This window comes from Vanessa tameamea, chromosome 27 (genome assembly GCF_037043105.1).
Source record: "Vanessa tameamea isolate UH-Manoa-2023 chromosome 27, ilVanTame1 primary haplotype, whole genome shotgun sequence".
In the NCBI taxonomy this organism is placed as follows: Eukaryota; Metazoa; Arthropoda; class Insecta; order Lepidoptera; family Nymphalidae; genus Vanessa; species Vanessa tameamea.
The window spans coordinates 1346723-1362332 of NC_087335.1; the positions used below are offsets into that span (position 1 = coordinate 1346723).

At 33.9% G+C, this 15610-nt stretch overlaps 1 protein-coding gene across 3 annotated transcripts in view; it reads left to right on the forward strand.

The window, feature by feature from the left end:
- Window positions 1–15610, forward strand: part of LOC113404892 (nephrin) — a 238106-nt gene that overhangs the window by 183870 nt on the left and 38626 nt on the right. For all 3 annotated transcript variants that reach the window (XM_064219262.1, XM_064219261.1, XM_026645963.2), the window contains exons 9-11: window positions 6300–6436; window positions 12488–12655; window positions 13012–13143. In XM_064219262.1, coding sequence (XP_064075332.1) covers window positions 6300–6436; window positions 12488–12655; window positions 13012–13143 — 437 coding nt within the window. The remainder of the gene's footprint in view (window positions 1–6299; window positions 6437–12487; window positions 12656–13011; window positions 13144–15610) is intronic.

Genomic DNA, 15610 nt, shown 5'->3' on the forward strand with positions numbered 1-15610 from the left:
GGTAAGTGGTCACCACTGTCTAAAATTTTAACCATTTCTTACATAGCCATTGCGCCACCAAACTAGGGAACTGATAAGTTATGTCCCATAATATGGTTCCTTGTTCTATGGGACTAAAATTCTTCGAAACTATTTATCTGAGCACTATGAACGTCGCCTCGTATGTTTTTTCATGGAGAAGTTTTATATACACTATTGAAGGAAATTTAGGACGCAGCATCCTTCTTAAAATTCTATTCATTCGAGCTAATTGTTTTAAAAAACAAGACATGTTATAATTACGTATCAGACAGTTTTATACTTATTGCTCTTCGTACAAACAAGGGCGATACTTGTCTAATTGTAGAAAAAATCCAAGTAGGTTCAAATAATCATTTGATTCGTTATGTTACTGGATTCACTTAAATGTACAGCATAAGTTTGGTTTATAGTAACCGAGAATAACCGATTATAAACACACTCCTGTAATGAAATACAGTCAAGATAGTATTAAAAAATCTCACATAACACGTAATTTTTATAAATTTTCATCTCTGCTTATATCTATAAATAGTGTGTAAAATCTGATTAATTCATATTTATTTATTCATCCTAGAACATATTTCTTTGTGAGAGAACTTTGAAATTAATTCACTAGTTCAAAAGTAATCTACACTTTTGTTATAAAAAAATAATTTTATAAATGATAGTTAGTTTTGTTTGATGTTCAATGAAAATTTTTAATACATAAATATAATTTTTTATCATTGTTGCATTTATGATTTTTATAATGTAGGTATGATTGACAAATTGCCTACAAATGATCACCACGACAATAATCTCAAATAATTATACTACGGATAATTAATTCAATTCTACTGAATTTAACTGATTTTTTTTATAAAGTATGTAGTCAGGCCAATGGCCTACCTCATGGTTAGTAATCATCACAACATATAGATATTCTTTTCATTGCCAATACGCCACCAAGTTTAGGAGCTAACATGTCATGACCCTTGCGCCTTGTTACACTGGTTCGCTCACCCATCCAAGCGGAACACAACAGTACAAAGTATAGCTGCGGACAGCTTTAATATACCTTAAATCGCTTATAAAACTTACACCGCTACCACTCATGACTTACGTCACACATAATTACTCACGTGAATAGTCAGTGATTGGTAAAATCATTAGAGCAATTACAGTTTCGTCTCGTATCTTTTGATCAATTGAATAACCGATATACGCCCTTATACCATCATATTAAAGGTTGGATTCCTGTAACAATAGTAGGTATCAACAAAGGCATATATTTGCCTAATTTATTAGTCATTGCTTTCCATTTTACTTATTTTGTTCTAATTTTAAATATTCCGTTTAGTCGTCTCATATTTAAACTATTTCGATCGTAAATGTCAATCGTTTTTTTGATTCCGTACCGATCAATTTGATCTAATCCAATTATCATAGAGAAGCACAAAGTATATATTAAAAAGACCTAGACTTTCTTCCAACTTCTAGACTCCGGCTGTTACTGAGAATTTCTCGAATAAAAACCTAAAAACTTTATCGGCTTGTCCTCGGGTTTCAACCCAGGACCCGCGGCCTTATATCTAGCCATTAGACCAACAAGGCAGCTTAACACGAAATATATTATAAACGTAAGTTAAGCGTATGAACATCAGAGCTTGGTGGGGTTTGAACTCACACTTTTCCAATAACTAAGCTGTCTCGCTGAATAAAATTGTATAGTCAATGCAATGTGAAATTATTTGTTACTTATAAAGCTCAAACGTCCTATCGGATTATATGAACTAATATACATAATATCAAAACATTGAATACTATGACGTATTATTATTCATTTATAACTAGAATAACCTGTGACTTTGTCCGCTTGGAGCTCATTTTGTAATGAGAATTTCTTCAAGAACTTGTCTACAATCATGTATCCGCGACTCGTCCTTGTGATTAAAGTTTGTTTTGTATTTAATATTATCAAAATGTCTGGGTTTTAAACGTAAAAGGGTAACAGACAGACATATAGAATTACTCTCATATTTATAACTAGTAGTCGCCCTCGGCTTTGCTCTCGTTAAAGAGGTTGCTCGTCAGGTCTTAGGTATAAAAATAGCCCATGTCAGTGGTTTGTTCAAAGATCAATAGACAGATTTACTTCAACATATATAATATTAGTATAAATATTAATACAAACAGCATTACTCTGTATTGTTTTGTTCCGGTTTGAAGAGTGAGTGAGCCAGTGTAACTACAGGCACAAGGGACATAACATCTTAGTTCCCAAGGTTGGTGGCGCATTGGCGATCTAAGAAATGGTTAATATTTTTTACAGGGCCATTGTCGATGGGCGTTGGTGACCACTTACCATCAGGTGGCCCATATGCTCGTGCCAACCTATACCATAAAAAGAAAAAAAAAATACAGATCAACAAAAAAATATTAATAAATAGCTAAGAACCTAAAATAAAAAAGGGTTTATAAAATTCATCCGAACATAAACTTTTAAACGCAGGCCATCCAAGGAAATAAATCTGACGAAACTTTTTAAACATAAAACTACCAAAAAACGCAGTTAAAATTTGATCAAAGAAGCCGCCATTCGTTTTTCATACCTCTTTGTGCTCTTAAAGCAGCTCAGCTGTAAATACTCGGTGTAATTTACAGATCGCCTTTCATCCTACTTTTACGAGTAGTTTGCGACGTCAAAAAAAAAAAACCGTAACTATATAAAAGTGTTGGAACTTGTCAGATATTCGCTGACGCTTATCATTTTTTCATTTCTATAAATATTTAAAACTTCACCCTCGAGGAAGTTTCGGTTTAACGATGAATAAATATAATTTATGAGATAGGTTCAGTGGGTAGGTAGATGTTGATGATGATGAGATATATTGTTATAGTACATTTTTTTTTAGCATTAGCAGCCTGTAAATTTCCCACTGCTGGGCTAAAGGCCTCCTCTCCCTTTGAGGAGAAGGTATGGAGCATATTCCACCACGCTGCTCCAATGCGGGTTGTTGGAATACACATGTGGCTGAATTTCGTTGAAATTAGACACATGCAGGTTTCCTCACGATGTTTTCCTTCACCGCCGAGCACGAGATGAATTATAAACACAAATTAAGCACATTTAAATTCAGTGGTGCCTGCCTGGGTTTGAACCCGAAATCATCGGTTAAGATGCACGCGTTCTAACCACTGGGCCATCTCGGCTCTTTAAAAACACACACCACATTTAAAAACACACAGATTCAATTATATGTATGTAATGTATTATGTACGTGTTAAATATATATATATTAATGCCAATTTCCAATACTTAGTATTTTTTTGTTCCGGTTTGGGTGAGTGTGCCATATCTGTTCCCAAGATTGTTGACGCATCGGTTATGTAAGCAAGGGTTCAAATTTCAAACGGCGCTAATGTCTGTGGGTAGTGATGGGCACTTACCATCGAGTGGTCCATTTGCTCATCTGTCTACGCCGTCAAAATTGTACCATATGAATACTATTTATGAATATATACAAAATCGTATAATAACTCACATAAGTAGACATGGAATTATATATTAAACAGTTAACCCGCGCTTATATTATACAAGTTTCCACTCGCGACTTTTCCCGTATAGAAGGGGAGGTGTTAGCTACCCTTCTTTTCTGCCCCCCTGACAACAAGTATGCAAAATTTCATCATGATCGGTTGAGTAGTTAAGACGTGAAAGCGTAACTGAGAAACAAACTCACTTTCGTATTTATAATGTTGCTTAGGATTAGGCTAGTAAAGATTGTCACGGTAGTATGCGAAAGCGATCCCGTGGCGCTCACCGATGAGACGGAGAGGGTACCGCTGGTTTTTAGTGGGTATTGCGGTGTACCGCCAACATGTTGGGCACCGGCGACTCCCACATACCCCCACTTCCACGTGGGGGAAAAGGTTACGCGTTAATCCAGCGGAAAAAAAAATGCTAGTAATGATTAATATATATAAAATAATCTATACTAACATTATAAATACGAAAGTAACTCTGTCTGTTACCTCTACACTCCTAAATCACTGAACCGATTTTGATAAAATTTGATAAGGAGATAGTTTAAGTTCCGGGGAAGCACATAGGCTTTTGTTTTAAATTCACCCTCCGAAGTGGAAAAAGATGGGGTGACGGTTTGTGTGCTATCGGCAAACATTTATGATTTTCGCCACAGTTTCAGCTCGTATACAATATAACAAGTCTCTTGATGTTGTCCTTTTAAAGTTAATGGTCAAAGTCAAAGTCAAAAATGTTTATACTTGCTTATTGATTGTCATCTACATGGTACATCTAGATATATCTTTATCTAAATAGATTTTTGAAGATACCGCAAAAGCCAGTTCTTTTTGTTTGTTCCTTGTCTAAAACTTGGACCATGTTCAACTCTGTCAATACGATGCGATCCGGCTGACTTTTAACTTATTTTGCTAAATCTCCTCTCTAACAAGTATTTGCCTTGATATATAACAGGATCAGATAGACAATTTAAAAAAAATTGAAAACTCTGTATATATCTAATGATCTCAAATACGACACCTACGCTGTAAGTTGGTCAGGAGTTGGGTATCCTGCCAATATAGATTATACCGCAGCATCAATTCAAATTAAACATATGATTGTTATATCTAAAATGTAAGTATGACCAGTACAAGTAGACGTGAGCTACTTCAACAACTGAAAAGAGCTGATGATCTTCGAAGAGTTGAACAAATTTTCTTTAAACATAATTAAAAACTCTCTCGATCAAGTCTTACAAAGAAAACAAAACTAAATTAAAATCAGTTCATCCTCATCATCAGTTTAGGAGCTAAGATGCCAAAGACAGACATGCAAAATTATAACACCCATTTTACTTAGAAGGTTAAGACAGCGATCAATTTCATATTTAGCATAAATGTAATGATAAAATTAACAATTAAATTTGTTTTAATTCAAACTAAATTATAAAGCTTTTAAAATAAACCGTACAAAACAAACGGTCTGAGAGTCGTAGATAACCGCTGAAAACTGAAAAACGATCCGAGCAAACTTTGAAAAGTTAGACTTATCCCGGTTTTGCTTTGAAATCTTAATTACTTCGCAGTTATGTTTGGAGGAGTTAAACCGCCAGCGAGAGATAAACTACATACCAGTTATATGGAATACAGAGGCACGGATGAATATATCGGAAATTTGGAAAATTGGTAACTCGCTTGCTTTTGGGAAGCACATTTATGGATTTTCAAGTGATTTAGAATGATTGCGTTCAGAAACATTATCATACTGAAATACGTATGTCCGTTTTAACGTACGAAATAATACACTGTGATAAGAAAATAATAATGAACAGTCTTTAAACGTCCCAGTGCTGGGCTAAGGTCTAACTGTTGAAGCTTATTCCACCACGCTACTCCAATGCGGTGTTCGTGATGTTTTCCTTCATAAAATACGAGATATTAGAACGAAGATGGCGCAATGGTCAGAACACACAGCAAAAATTGCGACTTCGGACCCGGCAAGCAACTCTGAATATTCATGTGCTTATTTAGTATTTGTTTGATACGGTCATTAAAAATTAATTGTGTTGTAATAGAATATTCACGTCAATAAATCTCTTTGTATTTTATAATTACAAAATTGTCCTCATCTGGCTGTTTTATTGGTTATGAATATAAAACATATTTACCAAGTATTATGTTAATGAGGCTATCATCTATATGTATATACTAAGTATATATAGGTGAATATATAACTGTCTAGAATCGGCTTGATAGAGTTTCATTATATATATGTTTTGTTTTATTTGTTAATAACCTGGAAATAAATGGATGTATATATGTTTCTCACGTTCCTTGCTCTACTTATACATATATATATGTAACACTAGCATCATCGAAAGTATAAGATTAAATTTTATATATATATCTTTACTCATACATGAGTATGTATTTAGAGGATGTTCAGGTAAACACTAGTTTTATCTCTTTCGATCAAAATTGATTTGACATTCGAATGAATGAGACAAAAAATATCTAACGGACTTGAACTAATTTTACAGGTATTTTTGATCATTATAAAATGTTAACTAATATTATAATTACGAAAATAAACTTATTTGGTACGTTCGGTACAGAAAAAGAAAAAGGGTATATAAATGTAGCAAGAAAATACCCCCTCCACAACCGTGCATAATACTCAGGGGGTAACTAGTAAATACATAAGACGATAAAAAATAAATCACAATAAACTTATTAATATATACATAAATTGATTTTTTTTATCATTGTTTCAGAACAAGCGGAAGGATGTCGGAAAACGTGCTCTCATTCAAGGCTGATGCTTCTGATAACAAAGCTCGGTATTCATGCGAAGCCAAAAACATCATGATAAGTAATACACTGAAAGCCGAAATAGATCTCACAGTTCTGTGTAAGTATATTTCATTAACATTTCTAGACTATTAACACACGGCGGTTATTAACATCGAGGATCTGAACAAGTTCGCTTTGGGAGTAACAATCGTACAAGCGTCCTTCCTTACTTCGAATCCGTATAGCCCGTATTCAAAGTAAGGAAGTCCGAAAAGCGTATAGCCCAAGAAAAATGCCTTTTTATTATAAACTTACTAAACTGAAAATAAATCTTGATAATACGTTGTAAATCGACTAAAATTTCAAGATTGTTTAGTACTGACGATTCAAAAATGCTTTATTGTAAATTTTATTCGAATAAAATATGTTTGATCTAATTTCTGATCGAGTAGAATTCGTCTAAATTTTCACCTTAATTATTCTTTAGATATTTAAGTAAGTATTTATTTTAGTAAGTGTACTTACAATTACTTATAATAACCGTTCAAGGGTATACTAATATTTTAAGACAAGTCCTTAAATGTCTCCTTGCTGATCAAAAGCCTTTCTCCTTTTAAGCTTAGTCCACAAGTGCTTCACTGCGATTTAGTTGATTTATCAATTGTATAACTTCATTCGACACAAAGGACTTTAGAATATTTTCTTTTAGCACCCATAATCTTATGGTTAGTTCAACTAGAACTGTATCCATATGATCTAAAGACTGAACCAACGAGACAGTCTATTAAATTTACAAACATAACAACAAATGTGTACTCACACGAAAACATTTTAAAAGCTATTGAAAACCCTTCGAAGGGTAACGAAATCGCAGTGTACACACGAATACACTGTGTTTCCCTTTCAGAAATCCTTTGACGGAGTAACCTTGTCAAATAGAGGGTAGTCAAAAAGTTTTTTTTTTGATTCAATCTTATGGTACAATAAATAAGCTTTAGACTATTGAATAGAATTTATTATAGTTAGAACTGTTACTGTATTAATAAACATGTTTTATACTACTACTAAACAAAGCAACAAAATAGCATGTAAATAAATAAATACTGGACAATATCACATACATTACTCTGATCCCAATGTAAATAGCTAAAGCACTTGTGTTATGGAAAATCAGAAGTAATGACTGTACCACAAACACCAAGACCCAAGACAACATAGAAAACCAATTAACTTTTTCTACATCGACTCGGCTGGGAATCGAACCCGGGACCTCGGAGTTGCTTACCTATGAAAACCGGTGTACACACTACTCGACCATGGAGGTCATCAAAGCATGTACCTTGTGGCTGTAATTATTGGTTCAATTCAGACGAGAATACAGTATTATAAAGTATTTATGAATGAATGGTTCCCAGACTTTCACAACCTACACGTGAACAATACTCAGAACACCATATTAACAATCACCATATCAATTGATCTACAAACGATCGCATTATTAAGAGTTTAATGTGTTTTTCTTGAAAAAATATTCGGAGAATTGTTTGGACAAACCCGTCCGCCAAATTTCACCATCGAACATCGCGTCAGAATTCCAAATTCCATCGACACCATGCGATATTCGGCAATCCACAACAGCGCAATTTTGAAGGTATTTCAGGCCTTCGGTGAAACATGCCGCTGGCGGTTTTTCTGTACCGATATCACTTGGAAACTATTAAACAAATAGTGAACTCATTTCTTAAGGACTTCAACGCACCTGCAATCATCCCGGTGTTGCAGATATCCATTAGAGGTGGTAGTTAGTAGAGTAGATTAGTATACACTTGTAGTCGAATCTCATTCGACGCGTCATAGTGTTTTCCTCACTTAGTTAACTACTTTATAACATCCACACATAATCTGATATAAATAATAAAAAAATACTGGACAACATCACATACATTACTCTGATCCCAATGTAAGTAGCTAAAGCACTTGTGTTATGGAAATCAGAAGTAACGATGGTACCACAAACACCCAGACCCAAGACAACATAGAAACCTAATGAACTTTTTCTACATCGACTCGGCCGGGGATCGAACCCGGGACCTCGGAGTGGCGTACCCATGAAAACCGGTGTACACACTACTCGACCACGGAGGTCGTCAAAGTTAATGTGTCTGCAGTACAAAGCTATGGTGCAAACTATATGTGGACTGTTAACGCAAACATCTATTCACACGTCTTCTTTGATATATAATATATTTGATACTATTTTACTTGGTGGTAGGGCTTTGTGTAAGCCGTCGGGGTCGGTACCACCCACTCATCAGATATTCTACCGCCAAACAGCAGTACTCAGTATTGTTGTGTTCCGGTTTGAGTGAGCCAGTGTAACTACAGCTACAAGGGACGTAACATCTTAGTTCCCGAGGTTGGTGGCGCATTGGTGATGTAAGGAATGGTTAATATTTCTTACAACGCCATTGTCTATGGGCGTTAGTAACCACTTACCATCAGGTGGCCCATTTGCTCGACCACTTACCGATATCATAAAAAAAAAAGTTTTATTCAAAATATCTGTTCAAATGAAAATTACATGAAATTAGGATCCTCTACATATATTCTTGTTCGGACAATTGGAACACAATCACGCTAATTCAATTAATACACGCATGTGACATTACACGCATATCATATCATAAAGAGGTTACAGAAATATTATTTCGATTATAAAAAAATAAAACATATCCCTTATATCTTGTTCCAAACCGAAGTTCTCTTTCTTATTGTTTATTAAAGAAACTCCCAGTCCCATAGGTAAACGGGAAAAATTCCTTCCGATCAAGAAATACTTTTTCTGGACAATATATTTTTTATAGGTCAAAAGAATCCGCGGCCCTTAAGGGTTAGGTCGATTAGATATTGCCTCAACTTGTAGTTATTTTTGCAAGATTTACCTCTTCAAGGAAAAAGTTTTCTGAATCATCGTATACATCAAAGAAATGATTTTGATTGATGCTTAAACTCATTTGAATGGTGGAATGAAATAATGAATGTGTTTGTTACTATCGTTCTGTAGATTTATTTTACATATATATTTTTACATTATACTTTATTATTATTTTACATATAATTCTAAAATAAAAGTATCCTAAGTTACTCCTTATTACATCAGCTATATGCCAGTGAAAGTCCCGTCAAAATCGGTCCAGCTGTTTCAGAGATTAGCCGGAACAAACAGACAGACAGACAGACAAAAATTGTAAAAAATATTATTTAGATATATGTATCGTGTATACATACAAACAGACACTCCAATTTTATTATATGTATAGATTAACAGTAAGATATGTCTTAAATACTTGGTAAGGCTAAAGGGAACCAGTATTATTGAAAGTAGCATTAATAACAAACACAACTACGGGATTTAAATAAATCAAAAATGTTAATTTTCTTGAGGTATTACTAACTCATTACTCGTTGATTTGTTTCATTAAACCAAATTACTTAAGATCAAGTAACTGTCAACTGATCAGTAGCAAAACCAAACGAATATTTACCAAGAATTGCGCTTCAATCTCGGGTAAGTATCACGAAGCTTTCATGTACTTGACGTGGATTGCACATTGATGTCTCGTGAAATAACATCAAACAGAAAAATATGTCCATAGAGGACATTCAAAGGTTACATTACTTATTTAACCAAAAAAAACAAAGCTTCATCATAATCAAAATATACTTTATCAAGTACTTATGATCAATCATCATTTTACAGAACAGTTTCGTATTGTATTAGAGGTAAAGTTAAATTACACTTTCCCGATACGCAATCGGTTAAAAGATCTCCAACTAAGACGCTAAATCGATATTACTCAACGGAATATTGATTGCATACAACTAAAATGGAACTGGATAACGCTTTCAATATTTAGACAGCAAATCCTTTCAAATCGGTTATGCGATTCTAACTGGGGGGTGCTTGGAATATAGAACAGAGTATTTGGAAATGCCATAAACGATTTACTTCGTATTTAATACTGATATTAATTTCAATGGCTCAAGTTTCAAAGAGCCGAGATGCATCTTAACCGATGATCGTGGGTTCAAACCCAGACAAGCACCACTGAATTTTCATGTGCTTAATTTTTTATAATTCATCTCATGCTCAGCAGTGAAAGAAAACATCGTGAGGAAATCTACATGTATTTAATTTCAACGAAATTCTGCCACATGTGAACCCCGCATTGGAGCAGCATGGTGGAATATGCTCCAAACCTTCTCCTCAAAGGGAGAGGAAGCCTTAGCCCAGCAGTGGGAAATTTACAGGCTGTTAATGTTATGTTTTAATTCTCATAGTTCCTATTTGAAATTAAGGATAAAACGTTACATATTCTTGCTTACTGTTGTCTCAAAGCATGATTGTGAGACCGCTTTTTTCTACCCTCATTGCCAATTTTTTACCAAAAATACTAAATCCATGTAATACGAAACCAGTCGAAAACTCAGTTTACAAAAATGGACAAGAAAAGTATACTGAACTTCTTTTTCTTTACCTATCTATATGTAGATAATGGAGACAGAAAATTAATCAGAGTTCAAATGAAACTTATCAAGGATATCAATTAAACAATAACCGATATTGATATCATTTCTTTCCACATTATGTTCCGTGGTCGTAAAAAAACGCCTATTTTTCAAAACTAAACTTCGCAAATATATGACCGATTTCGCGTAAAGGAGCACTTTACCAAACTTTCCCGAAGTGACAATGGCTCGAAGTCTCGCGAAGTAACAACTTCAAGATATAACTCTAGGACGAAATTTATTGTTGAAAAATTCTGAAAGATTTTTAAAGTCAGGTGTTAGAGATAGCTTTTGGGTAAACTGTTTGTCGTTGTAAGATATCTTATAACTTAGAATTATCTTTTAAACATTAGCTATCCTGTAGGATACTTTAAGGCCCATCAAGAAGCCGTTGATCCTTTGGACTTGATACTATTGGAAAATTTCCCCTCCTGTCAAATACATAAAAGTGCCATTAAATTACTATCAAACTTTATCCAGCTAGGGATGTAGCGCTTTTTGCATTTTTTATCTTAAAAAAAAAGTAAAACAGACTGGACAAGATTAATGATTTTAATTAATTTTAATTAAACGTGATAATTTATTTAACAAATGTTAACGAAATTCCTGGAATTTTAGTATTCATTGATTAGCTAAATGTCTCGTCTTTGATTGGACAAATATTTGACCTTGAATTACTTCAACGTAATGTAAAGCTGATGGTATATATAAAATAAATTTTCACAACCGTAACAGAATTTATCGGGCTAACTTTTCAATATGTCTTCCGAAATGGGAATGAGAATGGCAACTTTTCAAACCAGCCAATAGCACTCTTGGAACTTTTAATTTCGAGTTCTCATTCCCGTCTCAATTCTAATGGTATTTTTTAAGAACTTCACTGAGATTACGTTTATTCTCATTTGATTTTAACGTTTCGACAATTGCTTTTTGTTCCATTTGAATTTTTAAACGCCCCGCAAATTGCTCAGTTGGTCTGTTTCGTGAATAATTGGTGCTACTGGAAAGACATTGAGACGTTAAATTTTATATAACTGTATCCTTTCTTTAATATGAGAAATTCCCATCTTGGAATGAAATTGGGCAGAAATTTGGGCGTATTATATTGAAGTCTTAGTTGATTTCACATAAAAGTATTGTACATATATGTATATTAAAAAAGCAAATGAATTAAAAACAAAAATATGAAATCGAAGCTTTTTATCATTATTTTATCAAAAGATTTTGAGAATAAAGAAATGCTTATAATTAATTAATAAAATAATTAACTTCTTATAATCCTTATTTACTTAAATTAAAATGAAATTATTCGCCCTTCAGAGTGATCTTGATAAACAAAAGGCTTTTACAATATTTTTGAAATTTTAGACTACATATTGTTATTTTTTGAATACTACAAAGTTGAAGAGTTTATTTTGACTCGCTAATCTCTTTGCGTTAGATAAGCCATTTATTAAAATGTTTTAACATTACGTTACGAATCCAAAGGAGGGAGCAGTAACCTTTAAAAAAGTAGCTAGTGTTCATATAATAATCATAAACGAATAATAAAATAATGACATTTAAATTATAATATTATAATGATCACATTTTGCTACAGTTGCACCATCCCACGTCACAATATCTGGACCATCAGAAGCTCGTGTCGGCGATCCTGTACCTTTGAGCTGTAGTACAGCACCTTCAAATCCTGCAGCTGACATCAAATGGTTGGTGCTGGGGAAACATCACCGAGAAGCTAGCAATCGAACTGTGATATCTCCTGAAGGTAAGTAGCTTGGTCTACTATTGTAACTTGAATTTTAACACAGTTTCAACCAAGCCGTTCAAACTTTTGGGGGTTGGTAAATATTATCTGGCAACTATTCATCCGCATTTTACAACGTGATAAGGGAATAGTAATCAATTGAAAGCTCAATAGTTTGCCTACTTGATTTGAAGCTGGGATCACCAATTATGATTCACGTTTTCTATCTTCTACATCATATTTTGTTAATAGGCTTTGTATCCTTTCATCAAATTTCAAGGGATATTCTTATATAATGCCACAAGTGGATCATGAACTAGTATTTAGACTACGAAATTATTTTGCAAATTTTATATCTATATCTGTCTGCTTTACAGGTGGTTGGATCACCACATCCAATATAACGGTAGTCGTTGAACCTAATCGACGATCGATAGTCGTGGTATGTCACGGTATCAATGGTCAACTGACCGAGAATGTGGTAGCCACGCATACAATCAACGTTCTATGTAAGTATTGTCTTTACTATTTAAGTTTGTTTTATTTTCGAAATAGCATCCTATACCATGAAAAGTAAAAGAGGTTCTGTAAATGGTTCAATATTGATCAAAGCTTATCTCCCACGCTTATCACGTATATGAAAAACTCAATGGTGCTTAAGCGATATAGAACCTTCGACGTCTATTTGAAATTTCGTATATTTCGTACTATCTCAGCTCAGCAATAATGATTATCCCAAAGTTAATTAAAATATTCATCAATTTTTAAAACTTTATAAAAAAAACTTTCACTATATGAAGACGATAGCTTAAGTTATATAAATGGAATCTAAGTTAGAACTTTACGTACTGTCCGGATGTACATTGTGCTAATACATACTTTAACTTTCTAAGCACGAACTTCTTCTAGCTAATGTGAATTTGGCCGGCAGTCATCTGACGCTAGTATTTTTATTTAATAAAATTGTATTGCTAAGATTTCTATATGTTTAAACTGTGTCAGATCTCGGTGGATCGCTATGTAACGATCGTTGCTTTATAGGTATTTTAAAATAAGTTATAAATTTTTGTACGTTTATTAAGACTTGTTAATTTGAAATAGATATAGTTGAAAATAGAATGATAGCTTGTCAATATCCCACTGCTGGGCTAAGATCTTTTCTCCCTTTTAAGAAGATTTGGAATTTAAATTTATTCCTCTACACTTTTCCAATTAAAGGTATTGAATATAACCGAGGTAGATTTTCATTTGACACCATGTTTTCGGTACGGTACAAGATGAGCGCTCATTGGTCGGCTATTACGTAATCAGCCAATCGATCAATTACAAAGTTATTCAATTTAACATTGCGGGTAAAAACTCGGGCGAGCATAAAAAATTGTCAAATGCTTATATTATGTTCATAATTAATCTCCGTACCATATACTCATTTAAGCAAAGACGTGTAATAATCAAGCAGTCTCCTCAAAATTATAAGAGGTCCATCAGTGGGATATTCAAAAGCTACTTTAACATAAACATAGAGGCCCAAAAAGTCCAATTGGAACAAAAATAGTCAAACATGACCGCATTTAGTTCGTGTAAAGGGAATTCTTGCAAACACGTACCCCTCCGTTATTTTTCAAAGCTATGGTGCGTTCGTTTTGTATCCTTTTAATATTTACATTTCTCTGTCCATCCTTCGAGGTGCATGCACTCGAATGGTCGGTCAATTTTTTATAACATTCACGTATATTGGAACTGTCCGAGTCGAAAAGAGTCACTTAGTTGATTAAAGACCTAAAACGAATACTAGAAAGTCTGTTTCGTAGTGTCAATCAAAGCTCTTTATGTATACAGTCGTAAACAGAAATGTCGGTATGTGTTTCAGATCAATAGACTTCGACACCGATTGATAGATAACCTATCAAAGTCAGTGCGTATATATTTTTATAAACGACTTTAGAAAAAGGAATAGGCTCTCGATTCGGATGTCGATTTGAAAAAATATTTTTTGTGTTAGGGTTTTCGTTTCGTTCGATTTAACTTAGAAGAAAATAAGTAGGCGGACCGGCAAATGGGTCACCTGATGTTAAGTGGTCACCACCGCCCATAGACATTGGCGATGTTAGCAATATTAACCATCCCTTACTTCGCCAATGCGCCACCAACCTTGGGCATTGAGATATAATTTACCTTGTGCATTTAGTTACAATGGTTCACTCACCTTTCAAATCGGAACACAACAATATCCAGTAGTAAGTAAGTTAAGGCAGAATATCAGATGAGTACGTGGTACCCAGACGGATTTGCACAAAGGCCTACCATACGACATATATATACGGCACATACATATATATAGATTCATAGACTGAAGTACACTGCCTCTAGTGCACCGCGTCAGTCACACGTGAGACTCTGACAAGAGTGGACGTGTATTATGCGTAATACTTTATGCGTGTCTGACATTAGTACATACATATGTACGGAAACATAAGGATTCTACGTTATATATCACCAAATCATAGATTTTTATATCACATGAGATTTTATCTGCTATTTTTTCGTTCGTGATTAATATTTATTTCCTTATAATAGAAGACCACTTCACTTAACTACTCATCTTTAACTTCAGTTCCAAAGTTTCGATAGCAACTTTGCTGACACTCGAAATGCTGTTTTTGACAAACCCGTTACGAATATCATGTATTATTCACTATCTTATCCATTGATAAAACGTCAGTTAAATGTCAATGTTGTCAATTATCTTAAGTCCTTTTTCAATTGGAGTGGGCTATTGGGAAGCTTAGTATGGTTCCAAAATTATTTTTTATCAACGTTTTGTTTTATTTTTAATAGAGTAAATTATACATACTAATATTAAACATGCGAATGTAACTCTGTCTGTCTGTTGTTATTTCATCGCCAAACTACTGAACCATATTTGATGAAATTTGAATTCCAAGGAAAGACATAGGGTACTTTTATACCCAACAC